General features: G+C 49.7%; 1 protein-coding gene across 3 annotated transcripts in view; it reads left to right on the forward strand.

Annotated features, from left to right (window-relative positions):
- Positions 1 to 25,928, forward strand: part of SPAG9 (sperm associated antigen 9) — a 1,633,747-nt gene that overhangs the window by 1,020,174 nt on the left and 587,645 nt on the right. For all 3 annotated transcript variants that reach the window (XM_085617154.1, XM_085617155.1, XM_085617156.1), the window contains one exon: positions 23,513 to 23,740. In XM_085617154.1, coding sequence (XP_085473280.1) covers positions 23,513 to 23,740 — 228 coding nt within the window. The remainder of the gene's footprint in view (positions 1 to 23,512; positions 23,741 to 25,928) is intronic.

Here is a 25,928-nt window from a genome sequence, read left to right on the forward strand (position 1 = left end):
CAGGTCGTCATAACTCGGTGGCCATTTTAGCGTTCCCACAAGTATCGCCGCATTCCATATAACACTGATGTTCTTTGATGTTTAGTTCTCAACACTTGTATTGTGGATAGTAGCATTACAAAGAGTTGGAGACTCTAATCTGTGGTGTGTGAGCACTTCCTTGTTGTTTAGTGCTCTATGCATAATGGTAAGCTGGTTGAAAAGGAACTGGCTCTAGCATGGCGATTGCTGTTGGTAAGAACATTAGTTGGTATCTTAAAGTTTCTATTTGGTTCTATTAACCAGTCACTTAGAAGTTGATCTTATATGTGGCATGTTTATTGATTGCAGGCAGTTTGTTTATTCAGAAAGATCTTCCAATAATGCTGGCATGGGAGGTTAAAGAAAATTGGATTTTTCAATATTGTGATCGTAAATTGTTGTTTTGTGGGTGTACTGTACATGCACTAGACTATGCACGTTCAGGCTCATTAGTGCATTAAGTGGTATTTCTTTGTCATTTTCTCCCCGTATATATTGAGCCTGAGTGTGATGCATTTTCAGGTTCCTGACACTGCTTGCGGCTCTCTGTATTCCTGAATGCAGGAGCTTTTTCTTTAGCTCTTCCAATTTTTTTTCAGTGAGTACCATACCGTCATGGTGCTGTGTATTTGGGGTGATGATGCACTATTAGTGTCTTATGTTCCACTCCACTTGTTTCAGAATAACTTGTGTTTTTTGGCTTATGTGTAGGTGTCAAGATCGTGATTTATTCCACTACTTGGTATTCCACAATTTTGTGAATACACTCGTCTAGTATTTTAGTGAGTTGGATAATGAGAGCAGTATGTGAAATGTTTTATATGCGTCTTTTGCTGGCCTGAGGTTTCATTAATGTGTGTATATATATATTTTTAGGTAATTTTGTTTTACAATTTTAGGGACAGAACTTTGACAGATTTCTTGCCCTTCATTCTTTTGCACTGATGTATTTGTGTGTCATTTTGCATGAGTAATGACTCTGGTGAGCATATCTTGACAAATGATTTTTTGGAGTGAATTGTAGTAAGCGTTTTGTTAACTGTAGAGCTCTACCTGTGATTGTAATAGTAATTCTGTCCTCTTTCTGCTACAGAGTATCTGCATGTTATTTCAGATTGGCATCAGTACAATCATTGCCGGCTATCTTGGGTGACTACTGGTATAATTACAATATCAATTAAGCTAGATACAACTGACTATTTAGTACCAATCTTATGCTACAATAGTTATCTGTGCAATCCACCTTTGAAGATCGACCTACTGCATATATTTTTTATCTGTTTTGTAAAAGTAATTGCTGTCTCTGGTCAGAATATAATTACTGTTTGGTACTATTTGTCTTTTTACTAATTAGACGATTGTGATAAATTGGAGAGAAAAAAATTGCTGTTATTTGTTGTTAATTTTTTGTAGTGTTTCTGCGCATGTTTCTCACTGCTGATCAGTGGTAAAGTGCAAGTGCTCCTGTGGTAAATTGTATTATGGATTGGAGTTTCCATGATTGGATATTTGATTTACTTGTTAGTCCCTAGTAAAGTGCACGGAGTGTGCCAGGGCCTGTGAATCAAATGCTACTAGTATTCAATATTCGTCCATATCTGGGTTGCTGAGGACGAGAACCCCCCTTTTTTGTACACGTAATCAGAGCGGGTAACCCCCGCGAGCGTACAGCATCAAATTAATTTTGCATCTTTAAGGAATTTGTGCAATAACGGATTAGGCTGATTCAGCCTAAAAGTGATGGCTGAGAAAGATACATTCTCCTTCACAGAAACTCACATACAAAGTTTAATTTCTGATCCGTCTCCTTTTCCTCAATAGCACTTAGTACGACAGCCAAACAACAGAATGAATCTGACAAATTAATTAGACTTCACAAAAAACACATCAGGACCGAACTTCATGGTAATTTTTTATTTGAACATCTTAAGGCAGGAACCATCCCTTGGGGCCTGCAAGTTAAAAATGTACCGGTGATTTTTACAGAGGACCCAGTGTATAAAAAGGGCTTCAGCTTCATTTCCACTAAATGTAGCCGGGACCTTCTGGTCCACACTATGGAAACGGCACAAAGACTCTGTACTAAAGAAGCTGAAGAACTAGATGCCTTAACTCGAGCCATACATGATAATCATAATGTGACAGAAGCAATAGCGCTTCTTGAAAAAATTGAAAAAGAAATCCAAACCTTTAAAGACAATACCATTAATAACAAATCGGCCAAATTTGAGAAGGGTACAAAACGTTTCAGATTAGAAACCGTTTATCCATATTTAAAAGAAGACTATTATACACAGGCAGAAGCACGAAGAGCCCTCACTCAGTATCAAGGCCGGTCAAGAAACAGATTCTTAACCTTTTCTGAGACTTCATCTTCAGAATCTTCGGGGAGTCTGATCCACATGAAGGAACCTCTAAAAGACAAAGTTCTTTTTTAGAGAAGGACGCGCCAAGGAATTGCATAAGATTCAAACCCCAATCACGACCATGGGAGATGCGAACCAGGAAGAACTTCTACAAAACATGAATAAAACAACTATCGTCAACTTGTCATCAAGACAGTTGACCAAGCATGTGCAATCTGTGCGTTAAGTTCGTGCTAAGTACCACAACGGATTTCGTCAATTTAAAGATAGAGGCCATTGAATTTTGTCGCAAAATCAGTCTCAAGGCATTTTTTCATGATAAAGACGACAATATGAATCCTGAACCATCTGGATTAAGGAATAAGTCCAGCTTTCTTCCTCCCACACACAGTATACCTAAAGAAATATTAGCATTTGAACAGGCGGTTCTTTCATCCATTACACAATTGGCCAAACAGAAGACCTTCCTCAAAAAGAACATCACTAGAGACCAACTGTTGGCGTTGAAGAACCTACAGAATGACGATAAAGGGGGGAGCCCTGGTGTTATGGAGTAAAGATAAATATCAAGATGAAGCTTACAGCCACATATTCAATCAATCGTGGTATAGACAATGTTAGACTTGGGGGTCTCTAGTTGGCACAGGTATGGACTTGTGACAAATAGGGACCCTCTCCTCTAGTCAGGGTAAGGGGGTACACTCCTAAAATAACCCCTGCTCACCCCCTTGGTAGCTTGGCACGAGCAGACAGGCTTATCTCAGAGGCAGTGTGTAAAGCATTTGTGAACACATACAGTAACCAAGTGACAACACTACAGATGGACACCACACAGGTTTTATATCAAAAATAAGTATTCTTTATATAGATTTATCACAAGACCATTAAACGACAAAAACACACAATACTGTTACTTTAGATGGTAGGATTTTGCTTAGTTCTCTTAAGTTCTTAAATGTGACACTTTAAGTCAATGTACCTTTTAGATGCGACACGTAGGGCAACGAAAGTGTTGCAACGATGTTGATGCGATGAAGTTTTTGGTGCAAAGAAATAAAGACGTGAAGATCTTCCAGATGCGGCACGCTTCTCCGATGTTGCGAGAAGTCTCGACTCTTCAGCTGCAACATACTTTACACGATGCGACGACAGCGGCCTTGGCAGCGACACTCTTCTCCAACGTTTGCGAGACGTTTCCGCTCGATGCGATGTTGCAGCGGCGACACCCCTTTATGCGATGCGACGACAGCAGCTCCGACGGCAGCACGCTTCTCCGTGGATGCGAAGCGCTTTTCTTGATGCGGTGCAATGCGACAACTACGATGGCTGCAATGGCGACACGCTTTTTCCTCGATGCGAGACTCTTCTCTTGATGCGGTGCAATGCGTCAGCAACGATGGCTGCGATGGTGACACGCTTCTTCGGCGTTGTGAGACACTTCCTGGATGATGTGAGACGCTTCCGCTCAATGCGATGCTGTAGCGGCGACACACTTTACGAGAGGCGACGACAACAGCTCCGACGGCGGCACGCTTCTTCTTGAGTCGCGCTTCCAGCTCTTTGCGACACGCAGTCCCTCAGAAGGCCCAACAACAGCAGCAAGCACTTCCAAAGAACTCTGGCCGTTTTGGCCAACTGCAACAGTTTTTCGTCGGGGGAAACAGTGTTCCTTTTTTATGCCCTTGGGTTTTAAGGATTGTGGGTCCTGTAGTCGACCGATTTCGGCCACGGACCCCCACCCCATTTGTATGGTGGTGCATGGGTGAGCACTAATATTTGGTTTTGTGTGATCCCCGTAAACTACTTAGGCATAAGGGGCTTAAAGAGTGACAGGTGAAGCTGTTGGCAGCGCAGCTGACACAGCCCTCCAGGATGTCCCATAGGCCTCAGTCTCCTCCGCACTCCAGAGACCATCAGTAAGGACGCTCCAGTGGCCATTCCTGTGGACGTCTTTCACCGTCCGCGCCTCGTGGTAAGTCACGACGCAAGCGGTCCAAGCCGCATCTGACCCATACTTCGCCTGTGGAGTGGAGAAAAGGGTCTTCTCGTGCCTCCCAACATATCCTGAAGGCGGGGAACTCTAACCCAGATCAGGGAATATTATTATTACCGTCAAAAGATTTCTGGGTGTACATCTTACCCTGGAGTTCGTTCGAGCCCCATGGAGGTGCAGGAGGCCCAGACTATTACAGTGCTCACAGGTTCACCCTCCGCGTCAATCAGGCCATTGGATGCCAAACTCTGTCAACGCCAGTGAACAGCCCTTCGGGGGGTACCTCCTTCAGGGCCTGGCCCGAACACCGGATCCCGTTAACGGCGCCGATGATGTACAGCTTTCTGAGGCTACCACATTCGGTGCCGACAGCCATTCATTGGATGTTGATGATGGTGCCACACCACTTCCTCTCGCCGATGCCACCGAGAGCGCCGCCTGGCACTGTGTGGAGTCAGACGGTGCCGATGTTGGCACTGCTGAATGCCGTTCGCTGTCTGAAACAGAGCTTATAGACCCAGCAGGCTCAGACGTCAATTCTGGGCTCCTTGTGGACCCATCTCCTACTGTTTCTTCTCGGCCAAGTGTATATGGAGGTGCAGGAGAGGATGTATTTGTTTCTCACTCAGATCCACCCCCTTTGGACAACAGTTGGGTTTTTGAGTTGGGTAATGTAAGTGGTTTGAATCATCTCCAGCATTGGGCCTTCTAAGCTCCTCATTCTCAGACATGTTAAAACGAGTTGCTTATGGTTTTAAACATGGCACTTCCATCTGTGGCTGTGTCCAGGGACCCTTTGTTGGACATTTTGCACTAGAGTCAGTCTGGAAAGGAGTCAGTACTTCCTTATTGTAAACCTTTATTTGACATGTTAGGGGCCTGGGCTAAACCTGATACGAGCCCTCCTATTGAATGTGAGAAGTTGGCCTGATGTATGATGTCACTAGTTATAGTGTACACCTTATATCAGTCCAAATACCCTTATGGTGATTGGTTGTAAAGTCAACCTTATAGACCAGCTATCCTAGTGGTAGCATGGACAAGAGCAGTCTTAGGCTAAACTCTGAATGGCATGTGAAGCCAGCTGTGATACCATATATAATCCCTTGAATACCAAATGAAAGGACACCACAACAGATATATATAAAATAAAGTGTATTTATTCTAGTCAAACCCTCAGCACTCTTTATGAGATTAGAGGTAAGTACAACACAGTCTTATTTAAGCATACATTAAGTCACACAGGTAAGTAATACAGTTAGGCCCTAGGGGCCACGCAAACCATATACTAAGTAAGTGGTATAAGGACCACTGTCACGGAAATAGGATAGGCCTAGGCCTAGGGAATCGCTGGGGCTACACTACACTACCAACAGTTAGGAAGTGGGAGGCCCACGGGATTCAGGTGCAGAGTGGAAACACTCACGCGTAATGCGTAAAAGTCGATAGAAATAGTAGTTGTTAGAAATTAACAGTTTAAGGACACTTCTAAAGTAGCTAGAGAGTCGAGACTCGGAAACTAGACCCTAGGATAGTCACTACCCTTGTGAGCACCGAAGTACCCAAGTTACCTAGCCCACAGGCTGCGGGTGCATAGGTGTGAACTTGCGTCGGGTTTCGTCGTGGACTTCTATGGATGCCTGAAGGAAAGTTGCTGACAGGCAGTCAGTGAAGAGTGTCCGGTGGATCCCAAGGCTGGGATCAAGAAGAGAGGAGACCTGCAAGCAGAAGGGACAGAGTCAAGGTCACTAGCCAGTGACCACTTGGAACCAGGAAGGAACCAGGCGATGTCGTGAAGATTGCAGGTGAAGGTGAAGCTTGTCGCTGCAGCCACGAGGACCAGGGAACGTCGAGGACGACCAGGACCAGGAGGCGGGCTGTCCAACGAAGGCTCTTGCTGTCGGCGATGTCGAAGTTGGACTAGGACTCACCAAGCCTTGGCAAGCGGAACCCACGAAGAACGGAGGACTTGCTTCTGGTGCAGACCAGGAAGGTCTGGGGTGCTTCTCTTTTTCAAAGAAGCAGGAGCCAGTCTAGAGGAGCCAAACCAGCGCTGAAGATTACGGGATGCGTCGTCACCAAGGCCACTAGCCAGCGGCAAGCAACCGGACAGACGCGGCAAGCAGGAAAATGCAGAAGGGCCCCACGCAGGACTCGTGGAGTGTGGGGGGCTGGTCTTCGGTGCAGATGGTGCTTGGGGGTGGGGCTTCTCAATCCCCGGTGCACATCTTCGAGGGTGCCTCAGAAGCTGCGCTTGAAGATACTAGCCACTTTTCCCAGGTAGCCGGTCCCACGTCTCTCGTCGCCTCCACGGATCTCAGCTCTGCTGTGGATGTGGATCAGGGTCGGAGAAGTCTGGAAGTCAAGGCTCTGGTCGGGCTCTGCAGTCGGTCCCTCGTAGAACTTTAGCAAAGCAAAGGGTAGTCTCTTGATGGTGCCTGTTTGCACAGGGTAGCCACTCCTTGGCCACAAGGGAGATTCTTCAGTCTTCTTCTTTCGTCGAATGTCGAAGGTCCAGAGTTTCTGTTCAAGTTGCAGGTTCAGGATAATCTAAAGTCTTGAGGCCCAACTCCCACTCTTATACTAATCTGGGGGGCTGGGATACCTGCTAGGTCACGCCTTATGGGTGGGACCTGGGAGGGGGGTGGTTACACCCACTTCCCTTTGTCCAGTTTCGCGCCAGAGCTGGGGCTGGAGTGCCCCAGCTCCGGTTTGAACTGGACTATGCAAGGAACACCTTGTGTGCCCCAGGCATGTCTCATTCCTTTCAGCCCACCCTGCCCCAATACACTAAAGGCTGTCTGGGGAGGTGCTAGCACCTCCCCAAGCAGGAAACCTATTGTCCAGGCCTCCCTGGCTGGGATCACTCCCAGCAGCAGGAGGTCAGACTTGTGTCGTGGCAGCAGCATCCATTTTGTGATGCTGAGGCTTTGGTCAGAGGCTAACAGTAAAGTATGATTTCAACATGTCTTTCCCTCTAGAAGGGGGGAATAATATCCTCATGTCCAGAAATGGTATGGGGGTATTATTCCAAAGTGTTAGACACCTTACACGACATGTTTCGATGAAGCCAAACCATAGTTACCATAACCGTCTAAGATTATAAGGCACTTTAAGAGTATATGGTAGGCTATATCATAGAACAGCTATAAGGACATGGTTCCGAAAGCTGCAGACAGGCTCAGCTCATGCTAGAGCACCATCTCACATGTTACCAAGCACTCTGCCTCCAGGATTGTTAAGGCCTGCCATAGGAGTGGCTGATAGGTACACATGTGTCTATATGTAAGTTAGGTATAGGAATACTACACCTAAGCAAGGGGTGATTACACAACCTTGCCCCCAGCTGAGTGATCAGCCAGTTGTGTCAAAATGGAAGGCCAAGCCAGGGGTGGCATAATACATGCTGCAGCCCCTGGTAGGCCTATCGTACACCTATGCCCTGGGTACCTAGGGTACACTGTACAGGGGCCAATAAGGTGATCCTATCCAAATGGGTTATGCGCCTAAAGTACATAGTATCAATTTAGAGAGAGAACAGCAGGGCTGTGGGTCTGATTAGCAGGCCCACAGCCACATCTAAGTCGAAAACCAGTAAAGCAAAAGCAAAAAGTGGGGGTGAACATAGAAAGCAGACCCTACTCTCCTACATTGAACGTTCTATTTCTCATAGACTTTGTCTGGCCAATCTGAAAGAGACAATTAGTTATAGATTCCTTACCTTTAGAATTACCCCCAGGCGTCAGACTGGATCCGGAGAATTTTTCGTCAGCAGTACCCCTGCGCTTCAAAAGGTGGCGTTGGTCGGCTCCACGTTCGTCGTTGGCATTGTGGTCGCTTGTATGACGTCGTGGCAGCTACTTAGACGCCGCCCTCGTGCGCTGACGTCAGTTTTTGGTTTTTTTTTCGCACCAGCCAGCGCAGATCTGGAGAGAGCGGTACCTCCAGTCACTTTTTGACTGACTTTTTGTGACTTTTGTCGACACCATTTTTGAGTCTATCTACTCCTGGTGCACGTTAGGGATGCCCTGTTTAGCTTACGATTCCTGCCGAAATCTGATGTCTGTGACGGATCTGCACCACGTGTGCATGTGGTGCCTGGAACGTCACCACAATCTCAAGTCGTGTTCCGACTGCCGGACCATGAATCCAAAGTCTTTGCTGGAGTGGTCCCGAAAGATTCTCGAGGCCCGGCAGTCCGCTCCGCACCGTTCAAGGTCCCGGTCGCGCAGGAGGTCGAGGGACCGGTCGCGGAGCCACCACCACCACTCGTCTTCGCACTCCTCAGGTAAGCACAAGAAGAAGTCGAAGAAGCATCGTCGCTCTTTGACTTCTCCCCATCCGTCCTCTGGTGCGCCAAGGGATGCAGGTGATGCCCTTCCCGCGGCTCCGCGTGCGGAGCCCAAAGGGTCGGCTCCGACTTTCCCCTCCCTTTCCGGGACTGGGAGCAACCCCTGCCCAGCTTTGAAGCTTTTACGAAGCGATGCATGCCATCTTTGGGTAGCATGACTCTGCTGGCGCGCCTTCAGGCCCTGCGGACTCGGCTGGAGGACCTGGGCCTTCAGCGGCTCCGGCACCGCAGGGTCCCCTTGGATCCAGGCCTGGATCCGGATCGGCTCCGGTAGACCTCATAACACCTCCCCCCGGCGCCGATTCCACTGCACTGCGTCCGCAGCCGACGCTGTTGTGTGCCCAGCTGATGTCGACCCTGGCCTCCACCCTGATGTGGACACGGAGCCGGACCGACGTCAACCGATGCCGGATCCTGCGCCGACGGGTTATTTTGTAACCCTGTTCTACCCTGGTGTTTCTTTCAGGCCAGATTGGCAACCAGAGGAGGGTGAGGAGGACTGTGAGGGTCTGGATATCTCCCCAGACCATGGCATGTTGTCTCCTCCTACCGTGATTATGGAGGAGGGAGCTTCTTACACAGTGGTGTTGCTTAGGGCTGCCGATGCTCTCAACCTAGTCAGAACTAACCTCCTAACAGAGGTGCTTCAACCGGCAGCAAGCTCTTCAGAGCCCCTGCTGCCATTTAATGAAGCCCTAACTGACATCCTTTTGGGGACCTGGTCCAGGCCCAACACAGAGGCTCCTGTGGATAGGATGATTGCCCACTTTCCTCTCCCAACAGCCCTCGCCTGAGAGCTTGATGGTCAAAGCCTCAACATCCAAAGGCGCATTCCCTACCACACCACCTGATAGGGAATCCAAAAAGCTGGACCATCTTGGGAAGAAGATGTTTTCTTCCTCAAGCTTAGGACTGCGGTTGGTAAACCCCGCTTGTCTGTTGGGCGGTTACATGCACTCTGTGTGGGATACGGTGGCACAGGTGCTGCCCCAGTGCTCGGAGGAGGCACGGGCCGTGCTCTCTCATGCAGTCTCCGAGGGGAGAGACGCAGCCAAGTTTACCATTCGATGTGCACTGGACACCGCCGAATCGCTATGCAGGACGATTTCAACGTTGGTAGCCCTTCGACGCTATGCCTGGCTGAGGTCGACTGGTTTTTCCAGGGATGTCCAGCTACCCTAATGGACAATGCCCTTTGATGGCTGTTGCCTGTTCGGCGACAAAGCAGACAGCACGCTAGAGCGCCTCAAGGATTCTCGGGCTAAGGCCAAGTCCTTGGCCCTCTCCACCACCAGCCCTGCGCAGTCTGCTTTTCACCCCTTTCGTGGCTACGGAAGGGGTGCCCCGCCACGTTCCATCCAGAGGCACAGGCCGGCGCAAGCTGTTCAGCCCCTTCGCGGCCGGGAACGTGGGACCCACCGCCGTGGGTCTGGGAGCCAGCGAGCAGACCAGTCCACCACCGCCCCCCTGCAACAGCCTCCAAATCCTCATAGTCATCCTTTCAGGGCCACCAATCGCCAGTGGGCGGCAGGATTTGCCATCACCTCCCCCACTCGCGCACCATCACGTATGACAGGTGGGTTTTGCAGATAGTCCGAAGGGGCTACGCCCTCCCGTTCTAAACTTCCCCCAGCCATGCCACCTCAGTACCATCGAATGTCGGAGGATCGTCTGGCCCTTCTCCAACAGGAAGTTATGCTTGTCTTGGCCAAGGGAACCATTGAGCGAGTTCCTACCGCAGAAGTAGGTCGTGGTTGCTATTCCCACTACTTTCTGGAGCCCAAGAAGGACAAATGCCTGCGTCCTATCTTGGATCTCAGGAACATCAACCGCTTCCTCCGGAAGGAGAAGTTGAAAATGTAGACGCTAGCTCAAGTTCTGTCTGCCCTCGACCCTAGAAACTGGATGGTAGCGTTGGACTTGCAGGACGCTTACTTTCACATCCCTGTCCTGCTGGCCCACCGGCGTTACCTGCGGTTTATGGTGGGCCACGAGCACTTTCAGTTTACCGTGCTTCCCTTTGGCCTTACCAGAGCCCCTCGGGTGTTCACGAACGTGATGGCTGTGGTCGTGTTTATCTGCGCAGATCAGGGGTTCCAGTCTTCCCCTATCTCGACGTCTGGCTGTTGAAGGCGGACTCGCCACAGGCAGTCGTCTCCAAACCTCCAGACTACGGCGGACCTCCTGCACTAGCTGGGATTCACTATGAACGTGCCGAAGTCACACCTGACTCCCTCTCAGAAGCTCCTTTTCATCGGAGCGGTTCTGAGCACGACGCAGTTTCGGGTTTATCCTCCCCAGCATCAAATCTGGGATATTCGGGCTATGATACCGATCTTCCAGCCTCTATCCCGGGTTTCGGTCAGAATGACCCTGAGGCTGGTGGGCCTCATGGCCTCCTGCAGCCTGCTAGTAGATCATGCCAGGTGGCATATGCGGGCTCTGCAGTGAGACCTGAAGTTCTTGTGGGCATAGCATCAGGGCAATCTGTCCGATTACGTTCAGATCTCGGAGGGCACTGCAGTCAATTGCAGTGGTGGCTAACGAACCAAGATTGGGCCAACGGCAGTTCCCTTTCCCTTCCCCAACCAGAGTACAAAGTAGTGACAGACACATCACTTCTGGGGTGGAGTGGCCACATGGGAGAGGCGGAGATCAGAGGCCTCTGGTCTTAGGCGGAGCCTGGGCTCCACATTAACCTTTTGGAGCTCCGGGCGATCTGTCTTGCACTGAAGGCATTTCTTCCCTCTGTCCGGCGAAGAGTAGTGCAGGTGTTCACAGACAACAAAACCACCATGTGGTACTTCAACAAAAAGGGCGAGCTGGGGTTGTGTACCCTATATATGAAAGAGACTACTAGCCGCTGATTCCTTAATGTAGAATTATCCCCAGGTGTGAGTCTGGACCCGGAAAACTTTCTTGCCCAGCATCTCTGTGGTACCTCGCGACTCCGCCCTGACGTCCTCCACGGGCGTGACGTCAGCGAGGTCACATAAGCCCCACCCCGGCATGCTGATGTCAGTTTTCTTCTTTTCCACGTGCAACGCGGATCCGGATTGTTCCTGGCCTGTTTTCAGGCCTCCCTTTTACGCTTTGCGTGTTCTTGTGAACAGTGTGCGAATGCCTCCGGGCTTCAAGACGTGCTTGTCTTGCGCGCGCCAGATGTCGGCGATGGACCCTCACCCCATCTGTATGTGGTGTTTGGGGGAGCACCACGACTCCACGGACTGCGAGGCTTGTCAGCAGATGAAGCCGAAGTCCCGGCGGGAGCGCCGGATGAAACTCCTCTCGGCCAGCATGTCCAGGTTGGCGTCGCCGCGTCCGTCCCCCGCGCAAGGCTTCAAGAACCGCTGCTTCCGTCTCCAACATCGTCCCTCTCCAAGGCAGCAAGTGTGTCGCTCACCTGTTGGTGTTACAGTTTGTCCCCAGGGGCCGGTTCCCCGGCCTGTGGGGGGCGCGGGTTCTCCGCGGGTTCTGCGGCCCCGCACGTTGACATCCTACCTGCGGTTCCCCGGCGCAGGGGCGACCAGAGCCCAGATGGAGGCCTATGCGGCGGCCTTGCAGACCTCTTTGGCTCTTCCTTCTTCTCCTCTTCTTCTTCCTGAGATGTCTGCGGATCCCTTGCCGTGTGCGGGGACCTCTGCGGCATCGCCGGCGGCTCCGGCAGGTTTGGCTCCAGGTTCTGGAGATGTGGTGCCGTTGGCATGCGGCCCTCTGGGGTTTCCCTCCTTCAGACCACGGTGCCTCTGCCTTGCCACAAACCCCCGTGGGGGTCCCTGTGGTGTCGAGGGAGGTTGCCGGGGCTCGTCCTCGAGTCCCCCTCCGTCCTCTGGGCAGGCCGAGCTGACGCCGCCGCTCAGGCGCCGGCGGCTGCTGGCCCTGGCAGCGCCCTAGGGGCTGGGGCGTGTCCTCGGGCCCCCCTGGTCTCTCCATGCAGGCGAATGCCTCGTCGGAGGTCAATTCGATGCTTTTTCGGCATCGTTCCTTGGCCGCCCCGGCTCCGACCCTGCCTCGTTCTCCCGCAGCGTGCGACGTGTCCGTGGTCGTTTCGGTGTCACCTTCAGCGCCGGTCGACGTTGAACTGACACCAGTGGCGGACTCTACGGCGCTGTGCCGGCGTCGGGTCATTGATTCGTCTTCGGATGTCCCCGCTTCTCCAGGGTTCGCAACTGTTTGTTTTATTTTCTCCGGAGATGGGACTCTGCGTCGTGGCTTTTTCCCCTGCATCTTCCAAGGATGGCTCTTCGCTGTCCCCGCAGTCTTCACCGGAGGCGCCTCTGGTTCTCCACTCGTCGGTCAACCTTCCCCCATTCCGAGCTTGGCCTTTCCTTCCTCCGGTTGGGCTGGGAGACGGCCGGCTTAGCTTACAGTCGTCGCCCACGGAGGAATTGCTTTCCCCACCGCGTTGCCCTACGGAGGCGAGTGCTGCCTTCGCCCGGGCTGTTTCCACGGCTGCTGGAATTTTGCGCATGGGTGATCCGGCTGCCCATTTCCCCACAGATCATTTGCTGGAGGTTCTCTATCAGGGCTCTGGTGGACAGGAGCTGTTTCTTCCCTTTGAGGCTTCGCTTCATAATTCTCTCTTGGGGGCATCCTGCCACGGGGGACCCGGTGCCCCAGCTGCTTCTGTACCGCCACCGTCCTGCTCCTCATGATCCTGTCTGCCTTTCCTTCCACCCTTCTTCCAGGGGCCCTCTTTTGCAGACCGCCTTTCCCTCCTTGCCCTCGGTGTTGTCTCCCCCATCTCGGGAGGCCCGGTGGTTGGATTTTTTGGGGTGCAACATCTTTGCCTCCTCCAGTGCTGCCTTGCGGGCACTTAACACGCTTTGTGTATTGGCCAGAGCCACTTCTTGCTTATGGGATTCTGCGGAGTTCCTTCTGTCTACCGCTTCTCAGGAGGATGCCTTCGGAGATCTGCGACACCATGTGTTTGATGGCAGGGAGCTGGCTGCATTTATTCTTCGCTCGGCTCTGGACGTTTCGAAGGTGCTTGGTCGCACCATGGCTTCTTCAGTGGCCCTCCGTCGCCATGCCTGGCTGAGGGATAGTGTTTTCCCTGAGAACGTTAGGGAGCGGCTGGTTGAACTTCCCTTCGATGGCGCTCTTTTGTTTCACGCCCCTGCGGATTCTGCCATTCAGCTGTCCCTTGCTCGGCTTCGTCCTCCACCTCCTCCCCCTCCTCCTCAGTGACCTGGATGTCGGTCTGTGTTCTGGGAGGTGTTCTCCCGTGTTTTCCTGGGGTCTAGCAACGAGTAGCCCCGGTTGTGTGTTCTGTGTGGTTGGTGTACCTTTAGGGTCCTTTCGTTGGCCCTTTGGTGCTGTTGGCTGCTGGTCCGGACCTTTTTTGACTTGTGATTGGTAAGCCCGGTAAGCCCTGAGATTAGGCCTTCTGTGTCTTCTTTTTTGGCTGATTGGTAAGCCATCTGCGGGTTTCTCTGCAGGTCTTCTGTTTTGTCCTCTGCTGCGGAAATCTTTTCCTAAGAGGTGTTCCCATGTTCTTGGGATGTAACCTACCCTATGTGGGGTACTTGTAGCTATTACATAGCTCTGTCTTGTGCTGGGGAGGTGTGGTCGCCCCTTTCGGGCTCCTTTCTCTCCGTGGCATCACGGTATGTCGCAGGTGCGATCTTCTTGCCGACTGTCTCGGAGCAGCTTGCGCTCAGTCTATCCTTCACCTTGTTGCTCCGTCGCTAGGCCGGTCTGGCCTGTTGTCTGCGGCATCATGTTTTGGTGGTTCTGCACTTCTGTACTGTGTTTCGGCTTGGTCCTCTGTATGGTGTTACAGAGGGTTTGGCTTTCCTTAGCTTCTGGGTTCTGGTGGCCGGCTTGGGTCCGTCCTCCGTCTCTCCCTCTTTCTTTCTTTTCTGCCAGGTCCCCCCCCCTCCTTCTTTCGTGGGTCAGTGTGTGTGTTTCTGGGTCGTCCCCTCCTTTGGGGTGTGTCCTGGCCCTCTGTGGCCTCTGCCTTCGGCTGACATCTTACTTGTCCTGGGTGCGCTGTTCCGTGGTGTTGCCTGCTACTGGCGGCGCATGCTAGTGCAAGCCTGCTTGTTCTATTCCTCCGTTGTGGTCTTGATGTGTTCCCTTGTGCCCCTGCCTCTGCTTCCGCTGGGGCTTTGCGCAACGGTGCCTTTCTTCTTCTGGCTGTGCAGTTGGCGGTGGAGCCGTTGCGGCCTTGTCTGCTGCTTGCGGCTGAGGTGTGTTCGGCTCTCTTCTATCTCTGTGTACTTCTTACGGTGGGCCCTGCCTCTGGTTCTCCCTGGGTTCGAGGTGGTCCTTGTGTTCCTTGAGGCTTTTGGGGCGCTGTCTGCCCCTGCGGGGTGTTGGGCGGTTCTCCCTTGGTTGGGCTTAGGATTTCCTGGCCTTTTCCTTGTCCTTGTGCCATGTTCCCTATTGGGGCACTGGGTCTCTCCTGGTGGGGAGGTTCTCTCGCAGGCCCTCCTTCCCTCTGGGTATCTATTCTACGTTAAGGAATCTGCAGCTAGTAGTCTCTATCAGAGACAAGTTACTTACTTTCGGTAATGATGTATCTGGTAGAGGCGATTCTAGCCGCAGATTCCTTCACGACCCGCCCTTCCTCCCCGTTCTTGGAGGACCCTCAGTTTGGTTTTCTGCGCTCGCCTCCCTCTGGGTGGCTTGTCTTCTGTGGGTGTCCTTTCCATGCAGTGCGCAGCACTGCTCGCGCAATGAGAGTCTTTTTGTGGAGGGTTCCAAAACGGTGCCTGGAATCGCACACGTGTGTGCGATTCCTTTTGGTCCACGGTATTGGCGTTTACGGTCGTCTTTTTCAGAAGGACAGCACGCAATAGGCCAAAGGCGGTCGCATTGCTCCGCCCATGGCCTATTGGTGTCTGTTACCCGCACACCGACATCTGTTTTCAATTATCATGCCCAGACACAGAAAACAGATCGCTCGCTGTGGCGCGCCCGTGCGCTCACCACTCGCGGGCTTGTCTTTTTTAGGGTACCCTCATGCCCTATAGACAAGACGCAAGTCCTCTAAGTAATGTCGGATTTCAGATGTAGGCTGAGCCGCGAAAGTGAAAAGGGCGGTCTTGCAGCAACCCTCGCTGCTAATCCCTAAATGTGGTATGTGGCTTAGCACAATCTCCTCCCTGACAGTTCACCTAACGGAGGAAGCGCGTAAATCACACGCACCTCTCAGGAGTTTGACCTGCCTCTCCATGTCCGCCTTAATTCACTGCTCTGCTCTTTGTGACTTAGTTAAGTTTGTAATCCTGGCGGTGCGTGTGGGCAGCCTTTGAGCCACTGGCCTCGGCTCCATTGTTAACCATCTGTGAGGCCAGTTCCCCATTTGTTTACTCAGGCTGCACTGGCTTTCTCGGGAGAAACACAGTTGCTTCTTTATTGCTGTCCTGGGCACCTTTGATTACAAAATGTCACAATACAGAGGAGTACAAACGTCTGATCCTATTTGCAATGATATAGTACATGCCTTACTTGGTTCTAGTTTCTGCAGTTGTATATAGCACAAACCCGACCCAAAGTTATCAGAGCGCTTTCCATAAGCACTGGTTGCTTTACAGACGGACGCATTCATTTTTGTGCACGGAGAGATTTAGTGATTTGCCAAGCTTTCCCTGAGCACTGGTGCGTATCAACTGATAACCGCCTTTCCGCTCCGTTCTGCAAGATGCTCCGTCACCTGCAATTGAGTTATTCCAGCCTTTATTAAGAGAAAATCAAACATACACTGACCTGCTCCTTATAAAGAAGGAAGAAAAGAATTAAAATGTGTCTGAAAGAAAAATGTACGCAGCATCTACTAACTTTAAACATTATTTAGACTTGTAGAACATATATGTATATTGTTGTGTTCTACTATCTTGTATCGTTGCTTGCGTAGAACATTTATAGTATGCAACGTTTGTTTTTAGCAGTAAAAGCAATTGCTGCCACCACGGGACATTAAGAAAATGCAGCCTTTGTTTTTATTTTTACTGTGTTGTACAAATTAAGCTATATAAACTGCTGTTTTAGAAACATACATTTTAAATAAGATGTTATAGTTTCTGTTATTAGGAAAATATGTGAAGCGTACAGGCCTTAGTATAGACTTATAGCCCGCCGTAGCGTGCTATACCGGCTATTAAAGGCCTGTTCCAGCGTTAAAGGCCCGAGCCCAAGGCGAGGGCCTTTAACAAGGGAGCAGGACTTTAATAGCCGGTATAGCCCAGCTACGAAGGGCTATAAGGCTATTAGAACATTCTGCCACTAGAGGGCAGAATGTTCTAACAAATAAAACAAAGGCTTCAAGGAGCGCGAGGGGACTGAAATCCCCTCAGGCTCCCTGAAGCCTTTGTTCACAGCCACAGCTGTGAACAAAGAAGCATTGGAATGTTGGCCCTCTGGGCTTATACCAGCCATTATAAGCTCGGAACTACTCCATTGTTTTCAATGGAGTTCCCAACATTCCAATGTTCTAATATAGCCTTATAGCCCGCCGTAGCGGGCTATACCGGCTATTAAAGGCCCGCTGCATCATTAAAGGCCCGAGCCGAAGGCGAGGGACTTTAACAAAGCATCGAGACTTTAATAGCCGGTATAACCCTGCTACGAAGGGCTATAAGGCTATTAGAACATTCTGCCACTAGAGGGCAGAATGTTCTAACAAATAAAACAAAGCCTTCAGGGAGCGCGAGGGGATTCAAATCCCCTCAGGCTCCCTGAAGCCTTTGTTCACAGCCAGAGCTAATAAAGAAACATTGGAATGTTGGAGCTCCGGGCTTATACCAGCCATTATAAGCCCGGAGCACTCCATTATTTTCAATGGAGCTCCCAACTTTCCAATGTTCTAATATATATTTAAACCCTAGGCGTGTTTATTTTTAGGTTACTAAAACGTGATATTTATAAACACCCAATTTGCAACTAATAACAAGCGCCTTCGCTGCTCCCGTGGGACTTTTCTAACCTTCAGCCTTTGTTTTAATAGCAGTAAAATCTGTTATCGGGTACATTTGGCATGAATGCATACATTAATACATGTTTGTGTTCAGCCCCTGCAGTACAAAAGGGTATTTTTATTTTGATGCCCCATAGACTGACTGTTCTCATTTCGTGGAACTTCACATACTTTTATTAATCCCAAATACCGTCCCTGTGTCCTCCCTCGATGTGTTTGCATTGTGCGCCGCCGGGACATAGTCTGTAGTGGGGACAGGGCCCTCGCACTATATCCAGGCATGACACTTGCTTTTTAATGTAAAATCCAAACCTGCTTCTTTTATTACCTTTCGTCAAGGAGGGATGCTTTTGGGTACAAATCTTCTGCACAAAAATGGGCCTGGTAAGTTTCAACTGATGCTGCCAGTGTGAGTCATGTCCGAAGAATCACACATTTAGAACTGATTCCCCTTAGAAAGAAACTTAGAAATGAAGACCTGTAGCCTCATTTCTAACTAAAGACAGCTGACTGACAGGCGTTGAGCTCCTTGTGATACTGCGCAGTCTCGTTAGAAGACAGCAGCTTAAGGAAACAAAATGTCGGCATACACAGCATAAAGACATTTACAGGAATCATTCATTCATTAATGATGGACTTCAGCCAAATCTATTGAAAGTATCACAAACCTAACCAGCTACATGAAATGCATATTTCGTGCCCAAGGGCACAGTCTTATTCCAGGGCAGTCTCAGTGGTCTGTAGTGATTACTGTGACTTTGAGATATAGAGCTTTCTCTTCACACATTAGCTTTAGGTCCACAGCCCACAAATATCACACATGTGCATATCGGGCCTCGAGATCTTTTTGACCGTGAATAGCAGCTTCTGCTCTAAGAGGGCAGGGCCTGCCTACTATGTGCAGTGAAAAAGAAACAAGCATTTTGCAGTGCATGAGATCGCGCATTTGCGAGAGTTTGAGCTATTGGCATTGTAAATGACAATGGCTTTTATTTGTGTTTTGAAAACCTGCAAGCGGTGCGTAAACACTTATTTTGTACTTAAAGTCTTTGCTTGAGAAGCAAGGCTGGCAGTAACTGCGCCTCTTTTACTGCCAGCCTTGCTTTTTAAACAAGGACTGTAAGTAAAAAAGTGCGTGTTTACGCACTGCTTGCAGGTTTTCAAAACACATGAATAAAAGCCATTGTCATTTACAATGCCAATAGCTCAAACTCTCGCAAATGCACGACCTTTTGCTTTGCAAATGCTTGTTGTTTTCTGCAGTTGGGCTTCCCCCCCAGCTGGTTTCTGTCCAGTGTGGGGGCCTTCTTTTGCTCTTTTTCTCTTGTTGTTACAATTTCTGGTCCCCCTGCGGTCTTCTACGTTGGGGATTCTTTTTCCTGTCCTTTAACCTCCTGCTTTTTTCTGGGGCTCTGGCCCTCCTTGACTGTTTAGTCGGGGGTGGATTGCTGTTGCTCCTCTGTTCCGGGCTTGTGGCCCTTTGCTGTGTGGTCTGTGGTTGCAGACTCTCTCTCTTTCGGCGCTTTCCTATGCTTGTGCCTCCAGACTGGCTGTCGCCTTGGTTTCCACTGTGGTTCCACGGTGTGGTACTTTGCGCTTCCCTGTGGTGGCTTTCCTGCTGTGGCTTTCCTGCTGTGGCTTTCTGGTGCTTTGGTGCTAACTAGTGGTATCGCCTTGGCTTGCACAGTTGCTCCTCAGAGGTGCTCTGCTCCTTCCTTGCTTTGGCTTTCCTGTTGTGGCCTCCTGGCGCCTCGGTGCCAACTGGTGCTGTTCCTCACCTTTTGTCTCTCTCCTTTTGTTTCTCTGGTTTTTTCGCACACTGTTCCCATGCTCGCCTCAGTTTTGTTGTGATGGATCCGTGTTGTGGCGCGGAAAAGTTCTCCGAAGCAAACTGACGTCAGCGCGCCGGTTTGGGGCTTATGCGACCTCGCTGACGTCACGCCGGCGGAGGACGTCGGGCGGAGTTGCTGGGCACGAAAGTTTTCTGGGTCCAGTCTCACGCCTGGGGAAAATTCTACGTTAAGGAATCTGCGACTAGAATCGTCTCTACCAGATACATCATTACTGAAGGTAAGTAACTTGTACGTCAAGAGGCTCTCTGTCTCTGGGCATGCATGGCTGGAACATCATGGCATATTCCTGGTGGTTGAACACCTGGCAGGTTCTCTGAATGCCAGGGTGGACGAACTCCGCCGCAGGTGCATGATGGATCACAAATGGCATCTCAACTCGGAGGTGGCGTAAGGTCTCTTTCAGCAGTGGGGAGAGCCTTGGTTAGATCTATTTGCCACTGAAGAGAACGCGCAATGTCAGCAATTTTGCGCATTGGAAATTCCATGGCGGCACTCGCTAGGCGACGCTTATTGTCGCGAGTGGAGTTGCGGTCTTCCATACGCATTTCCGCTATACCACTTCTGCCCAGAGTGCTGAAGAAGATCAAGCACGACCGGTCCCAAGTCATCCTTGTGGCTCCGGATTGGGCACGAAGAGTCTGGTTTCACGAGCTGGTACACATGGCCATTGATCCTTCAATTCGACTGCAGCAGCGGGGGACGGTCCTCCACCCGAACCTGTCCAGTCTCCACCTCCTTGCTTGGAGATTGAACGGCGACAGTTGACAGCCTTCAACCTTCCTCCCGAAGTCTGTGATGTGATCTTGGCAGCCAGGTGTCCCTCCACTAAGACAGTATACGCCTGCAAATGGAACAAATTTGTGGCATGGTGCACAGCAAAGGCTGTGGATCTCCTTTCTGCCCATCTTTCTGAGGTTCTCTTGTTCCTCGTGACTTTGGCCCAGCAGGGCTCTGCTCTGGGCACTCTAAAGGGCTACCTCTCTGCCATTTCAGCCTTTCTTAGGCTTCCTGATCAGCCTTCTCTTTTCAAGTCGCCAGTTGTAAATCACTTTCTTAAGGGCATTACTCATCTCTTTTCTCCTGTTCCGTTTGTAATGCCTCAGTGGGACTTGAACTTGGTTCTTACTTACCTTATGTGCGCTCCCTTTGAGCCGCTTCATAACTGTCCTTCAGACTTCTTACTTTAAAGACTGCCTTTCTGATTGTCATCACCTCTGCTCGCAGGGTGAGTGAGCTCCAAGTTCTTTCTTCAAAACCTCCTTTCTGGCTGTCCAGACAAGGTCGTCCTAAGTACCAGACCTTCTTTTCTTCCTAAGGTGGTTACTTCTTTTCACATTGGTTAAACCATCACTTTGCCCACCTTTTTTCCACCTTCGTATCCTCCCAAGGAGGAAGAGAGGCTCCACCGTCTGTATCCAAAAGCAATTCTAGGTCTATGACCAGCTCTTTGGCGGCTACGTGGGCGCCAAAAAACATCGGGCCATGCACAAACGGACCATCTCTAGGTTGGTTGTTTTGTGCATAAAAGCTTGCTATTCTTTGGCAAAGAAGGAGCCTCCAGTGGATCTGTGCGCCCATTCCACCAGGGCAACGGCAGCTACCACTGCTTTGGGATGGGGTGTCCCCCTCAATGACCTCTGTCGGGCAGCTATGTGGGCATCTCTGCAAACGTTCACAAATCAGTACTGCCTGGCCATTCTGTTCTCCAGGACTTTCTCGTGTGAACTTGGTTCGCAGACCCACCTTCAGGGTTGGTATTGCTGGGGTATCTATTCTAAAGGTAAGGAATCTATAACTAATTGTCTCTTTCAGATGAACAAGTTACTTACCTTCGGTAACGATCTATCTGTAAGAGACATAGATTAGTTATAGATTCCTCACCGCCCCACCTATCCTCCCCATTCTGCGCACTGACTTCTAGAGTTAAGGACTTCCTTTAAGGTACCTAGTTTTGTGCACCACTGGTCAGTGTCTTGCATTGCTCTGCGCTTCTGGCGTGAAATGTCATGTAAAAAAACTGACAGCGCACGAGGACGGCGTCTAAGTTGCTGCCGCAACGTCATCCCGGCGCCAACGATGAACGCTTAGCCGACCGACGCCACCTTTCGACGCGCAGCGGTACTGCTGACGAAACATTCTCCGGATCCAGTCTGACGCCTTGGGGTAATTCTAAAGGTAAGGAATCTATAACTAATCTCTGTCTCTTACAGATATATCATTACCGAAGGTAAGTAACTTGTTCTTTATGACTCGGCCTGTCTTATGAAACATCCTTTCTAAGCCTCGTGATTAAGGCTGCTTTCGCTGCTCGAAATATTTATTCTTTTCCGCCTACCCCTCCAAATAGGGAAACTAAAACACTGGACACTTGTAGCAGGCACATTTTTGCCTCCACCAGTTTGGCTTTGAGGTCCACCAGTACTTCTTGTGTCTTTGATCATTTCACCCATGCTTTATGGGATTCATTGGTAGACATACTACCATTCATTCCGGAGGAGAGTCGTGCCGCTCTTGCTCTCTTGCTTCGTGATGGGCAGCCGACGGCCAAGCTTCTAATACGTTGTGGTATGGATACCACTGATTCTGTTGCTAGGGTATGGCATCTTCTGTAGTGCTTTCTCGCCGTGCCTGGTTACTCACCTCTGGGTTCTCGAAGGCAGTTCAACATACACTGGTTGACATGCACTTTGATGGCACTCGTCTATTTGGTGCGCAGGCTGTTTGAGCTCTGCAGCATTTCCGCGACAGTAGAGGTGGTGCAGAAGCTAAGTTCTGTTCCTTATTTATGTCTCCCTCTTTCTTTCCCCATTACTAGGTTGCGTGAGGGAAGTTAGCCTTTGATTTCTTACAACATTTGACCAATTTTTGGTAGTGTCTTTACTGATATTTCACCCTTTTGGTCGAACCGGAGTGTAGTGTTCCTGTTTTCTACTGGTATTATTGTTTTAACATGGTCAAGGACAGGTTGTTTCTTTTTTTAACCTACCTGTCTTTAGTGCCTATTGTATAGGTTATTGTTCTCTGAAGAAGAGCTGCATGCTTAGGAGATCTCTTTCAGATGATAAGAGGGATTACATATGTACCTGCTCCTGGTGGAGCATTTTAGCATTTTTTCAATATGCTTATTAGCATTAATTATATATACTTTGGTATCCCTTTTAGGGACCACCTTTAGAGGAATATATATATATATATATCTTGTTGCATTTGATTCTTCTGACAGTCAATCTCTTCCCCGCCTTATCCTTGCAGGGGATATCCTTTGGGTGTCTTTCGTTGCCTTTAGGTGTTGGATCCTCCTCTGAGTCAGTAGACAGCATGTCTGCTCGCTGGAATCTATGTGGTGGCCTCGCTGATAGTTCAGCATGGGTATTCTTTGCATCCTACATTTATTAAGCGACTCTTTCGCTATGCTTCAGCAAGTGGAAATAATTTGAGAGGGTTACCACACTGGTCCTGACACTGGTTTCAATGTCCTGGTGATGACTCTTCCATACAACTAAAGGCACTTCATGTGTGTACTCCTCTTTTTGTTAGAGTTTTGCATACACGTGGCCTCAGCATTGCTTTGTGTTATTTTCTGATAGTTCCGCATGTTACATAATGGTTTCTTCCATTTTGGTAAACTCCATTATTCATGACTACTAGTTCTCACAAACTTATCGTCCATCTTCTTAGACTTGGTTGTTCTTTTGAATTGACTATTTTTTGTGGGTTTAATTTCCATGGAAATCTCTTTTAGTGTGCTCTTTAAGATGTCTTAATATTCTAACCTATAGGGGCTATTATTACGACTATCCTTTGTTTTATTATTGGGATTCTTCTTTTTTTCCTTTTCAGAGAATGCTCCCCTCTATTATGGGCTGCACTTCTTTCTGTAAGATGCTCTTCTTGTGCTGATGTTTGTGACCTAATTAAGTATGTTAATGTTCAACAGAGGCTGAATTGCTATATAACCATAAAATCAGAGTTAATATATACTTTCTACGTTTGATTGTTTTTCAGGTGCTATGGAAACAGACTACCCTACACGAGATGAACTACCTCAAGAGACTGAATCTGGACAAGCTGAAAAGTCTTTATTGCTTGAAAGTTTGACAAGCAACAGTTCTTCCGGAAATGATTCTCTTTCAGCAGGAGTCACAGTGGTTGGTTGCACGGCAGAGAGTAAAGAAGGGCCACCAATACCTCCATCAGCTGATTTTGTGACAGTGGAAACAGATCGGCACTCAGGTAGTCTATGCAAATCTTGATTTAATTACATGTTTAAATATTATGTTCGTTGTATTTGTGGATGTAGACACTGCTGTCATCTAGAGTTCGGCTTGGATATATGCAAGTTGTTTTTGTTCGAAGAAGTCTCTCAAGTCACCAGATGTGGTGTGATGACTCCTCTTGGTGTACATTGTGAATGGATCCTCACTCTGTCAACAACTACATGCTCCCACTTGCCAGCATCAGTCGCACCCACAGAATCAACAACATATCCTATGCTGATGACACCCAGCTCATACTTTTCCCTCTCCAACCAGACACCAAACACTGACCAATTTCTCCGCCTGCATGACCGAAGTCCCCAAGTGAATCAAAACCTAGTGCCTCAAGCGTAACTTAGACAAGACAGAGGCTATAATCTTGTGCAAAGACACCTCGATCTGGGACTCCACATGGTAGCCTGCCAAACTCTGACCCACACCACTCCCAGCAACCTAGGAAAAGAAACTCAGAATAGTAATCAACAGCCAACTCACCATGACCTGGCAAGTGAACAAAGTCTGTCTCCTGCCTCAAAACACTCAAGATGTTCAATGAGATGTTCAAATGGCTCTCCACCTCCACCCACCTGGTTCAGATCTCGGAGGGCACTGTGAAAGACCTGCAGTGGTGGCTAACAAACTGCGATTGGGGTCGAGGCAGACCTCTTTCCCTTCCCCACCCAGATCTCACAGTAGTGACGGATGGGTCTCTTCTGGGATGGGGCGGCCATTTGGGGGAGGTATAGATCAGACGACTCTGGTCTCCGGCAAAATCCAGGCTCCATATCAACCTGTAGGTGCTTCGGGCGATCCGATTGCCACTGAAATCTTTTTTACCGTCCATCAAGGGAAGGCTAGTTCAGGTGTTCACGGACAACACTACTGCCATGTGGTACTGCAGCAAACAGGGCGGAGTGGGGTCGTGGACTCCTTGTGGACTTGGCTGGAACAGGGCATTTCCCGGGTGGTTCACCATCTGGCCGGTTCTTTGGACGCTGGAGCAGACAAAAGTCAGGCGAACGTGCCTTGCAGATCACGAGTGGCCTCTACATCCAGAGATGGTGCAATGTCTCTTTCAGCAGTGGAGAGAGCCCTGGTTAGATCTGTTTACCTCAAAAGAGAATGCGCAATGTCAGCAGTTTTGCGTGCTGCAGTTTCCAAGGCAGCTCTCGCTCGGCGACGCTTTTCCTCACAAATAGAGTTCAGGCCTCCTGTACCCATTTCCGCCTATACCACTCCTCCGAGTGCGCAAGAAATGAGGAGCGACCGGGCACAAGTTATTCTCGTGGTTCCGGACAGGGCAAGTAGAGTTTGGTATCCTGTGCTTCTGGATACGAGCATCAATCCTGCTATTAGGCTGGCCCTTCGGGACGATCTTCTGTCGCAGCAGCAGGTAAAGGTTCTCCACCTGAACCTGTCCACTCTGCCTCTTAGCGTGGAGATTGACCGGCGTCAGTGGACAGCTTTTGACCTTCCTCTCAAAGTCTGTGAGGTTATTCTGGCAGCCAGGCGTCCCTCCACGAAATCGGTGTACGGCTACCGATGGAATACATCTTGTAAATATTGTACAGATTAGTCTATTGACCCCTTTTCTGCCTCCCTGGTAGATAGCCTCCTGTTTATCCTTTCCGAGGCAAAAGCAAGAGTATGCAGTTCCTGAAAGGGGGGGGGGGGGAGAAATGAGGCCAGGTGTCCAAAAGTGGAAAAGATGGTGAACATGGAGTAGTTCCAATTAGGAGCAAGGGACTTCACACACCCTGGGGGTGTAATGCTTCATCATCGGGCAGCTCCTCATTGGGCCAGCGCTGCAAAGCCCAACGAGGCCCGCGAGCAGGCTTTTGCCGGAGGTCTACTCTTGTTGCCGATGTGAAGTATTGGTGGGGCATGTGTGTCAAGAGTAGAGATGGGAGGGAGTGAGTGTGAATTAAAAATAGCTGTCGGAGTCCCACAAAATTATTTTATTAGCTGGGTTCCTATGCTATGCTAAAACAGAAGACTATAGAGTTATGGCTAAAGAGGGGGGATTACACCCTCTCGAGCTCTAGATTATGTGTGTAAAGTGCAGGGGGTTAACATGTTTCATTCTTTTTATCGTCCATAGGATCTTGGCATTTCATCAGGACCATAGGCTCCTTGTCTACTCTAGTGGGGACGGTGTGGATAAA

Source organism: Triturus cristatus, chromosome 7, assembly GCF_964204655.1.
Source record: "Triturus cristatus chromosome 7, aTriCri1.1, whole genome shotgun sequence".
Taxonomy (NCBI): domain Eukaryota; kingdom Metazoa; phylum Chordata; class Amphibia; order Caudata; family Salamandridae; genus Triturus; species Triturus cristatus.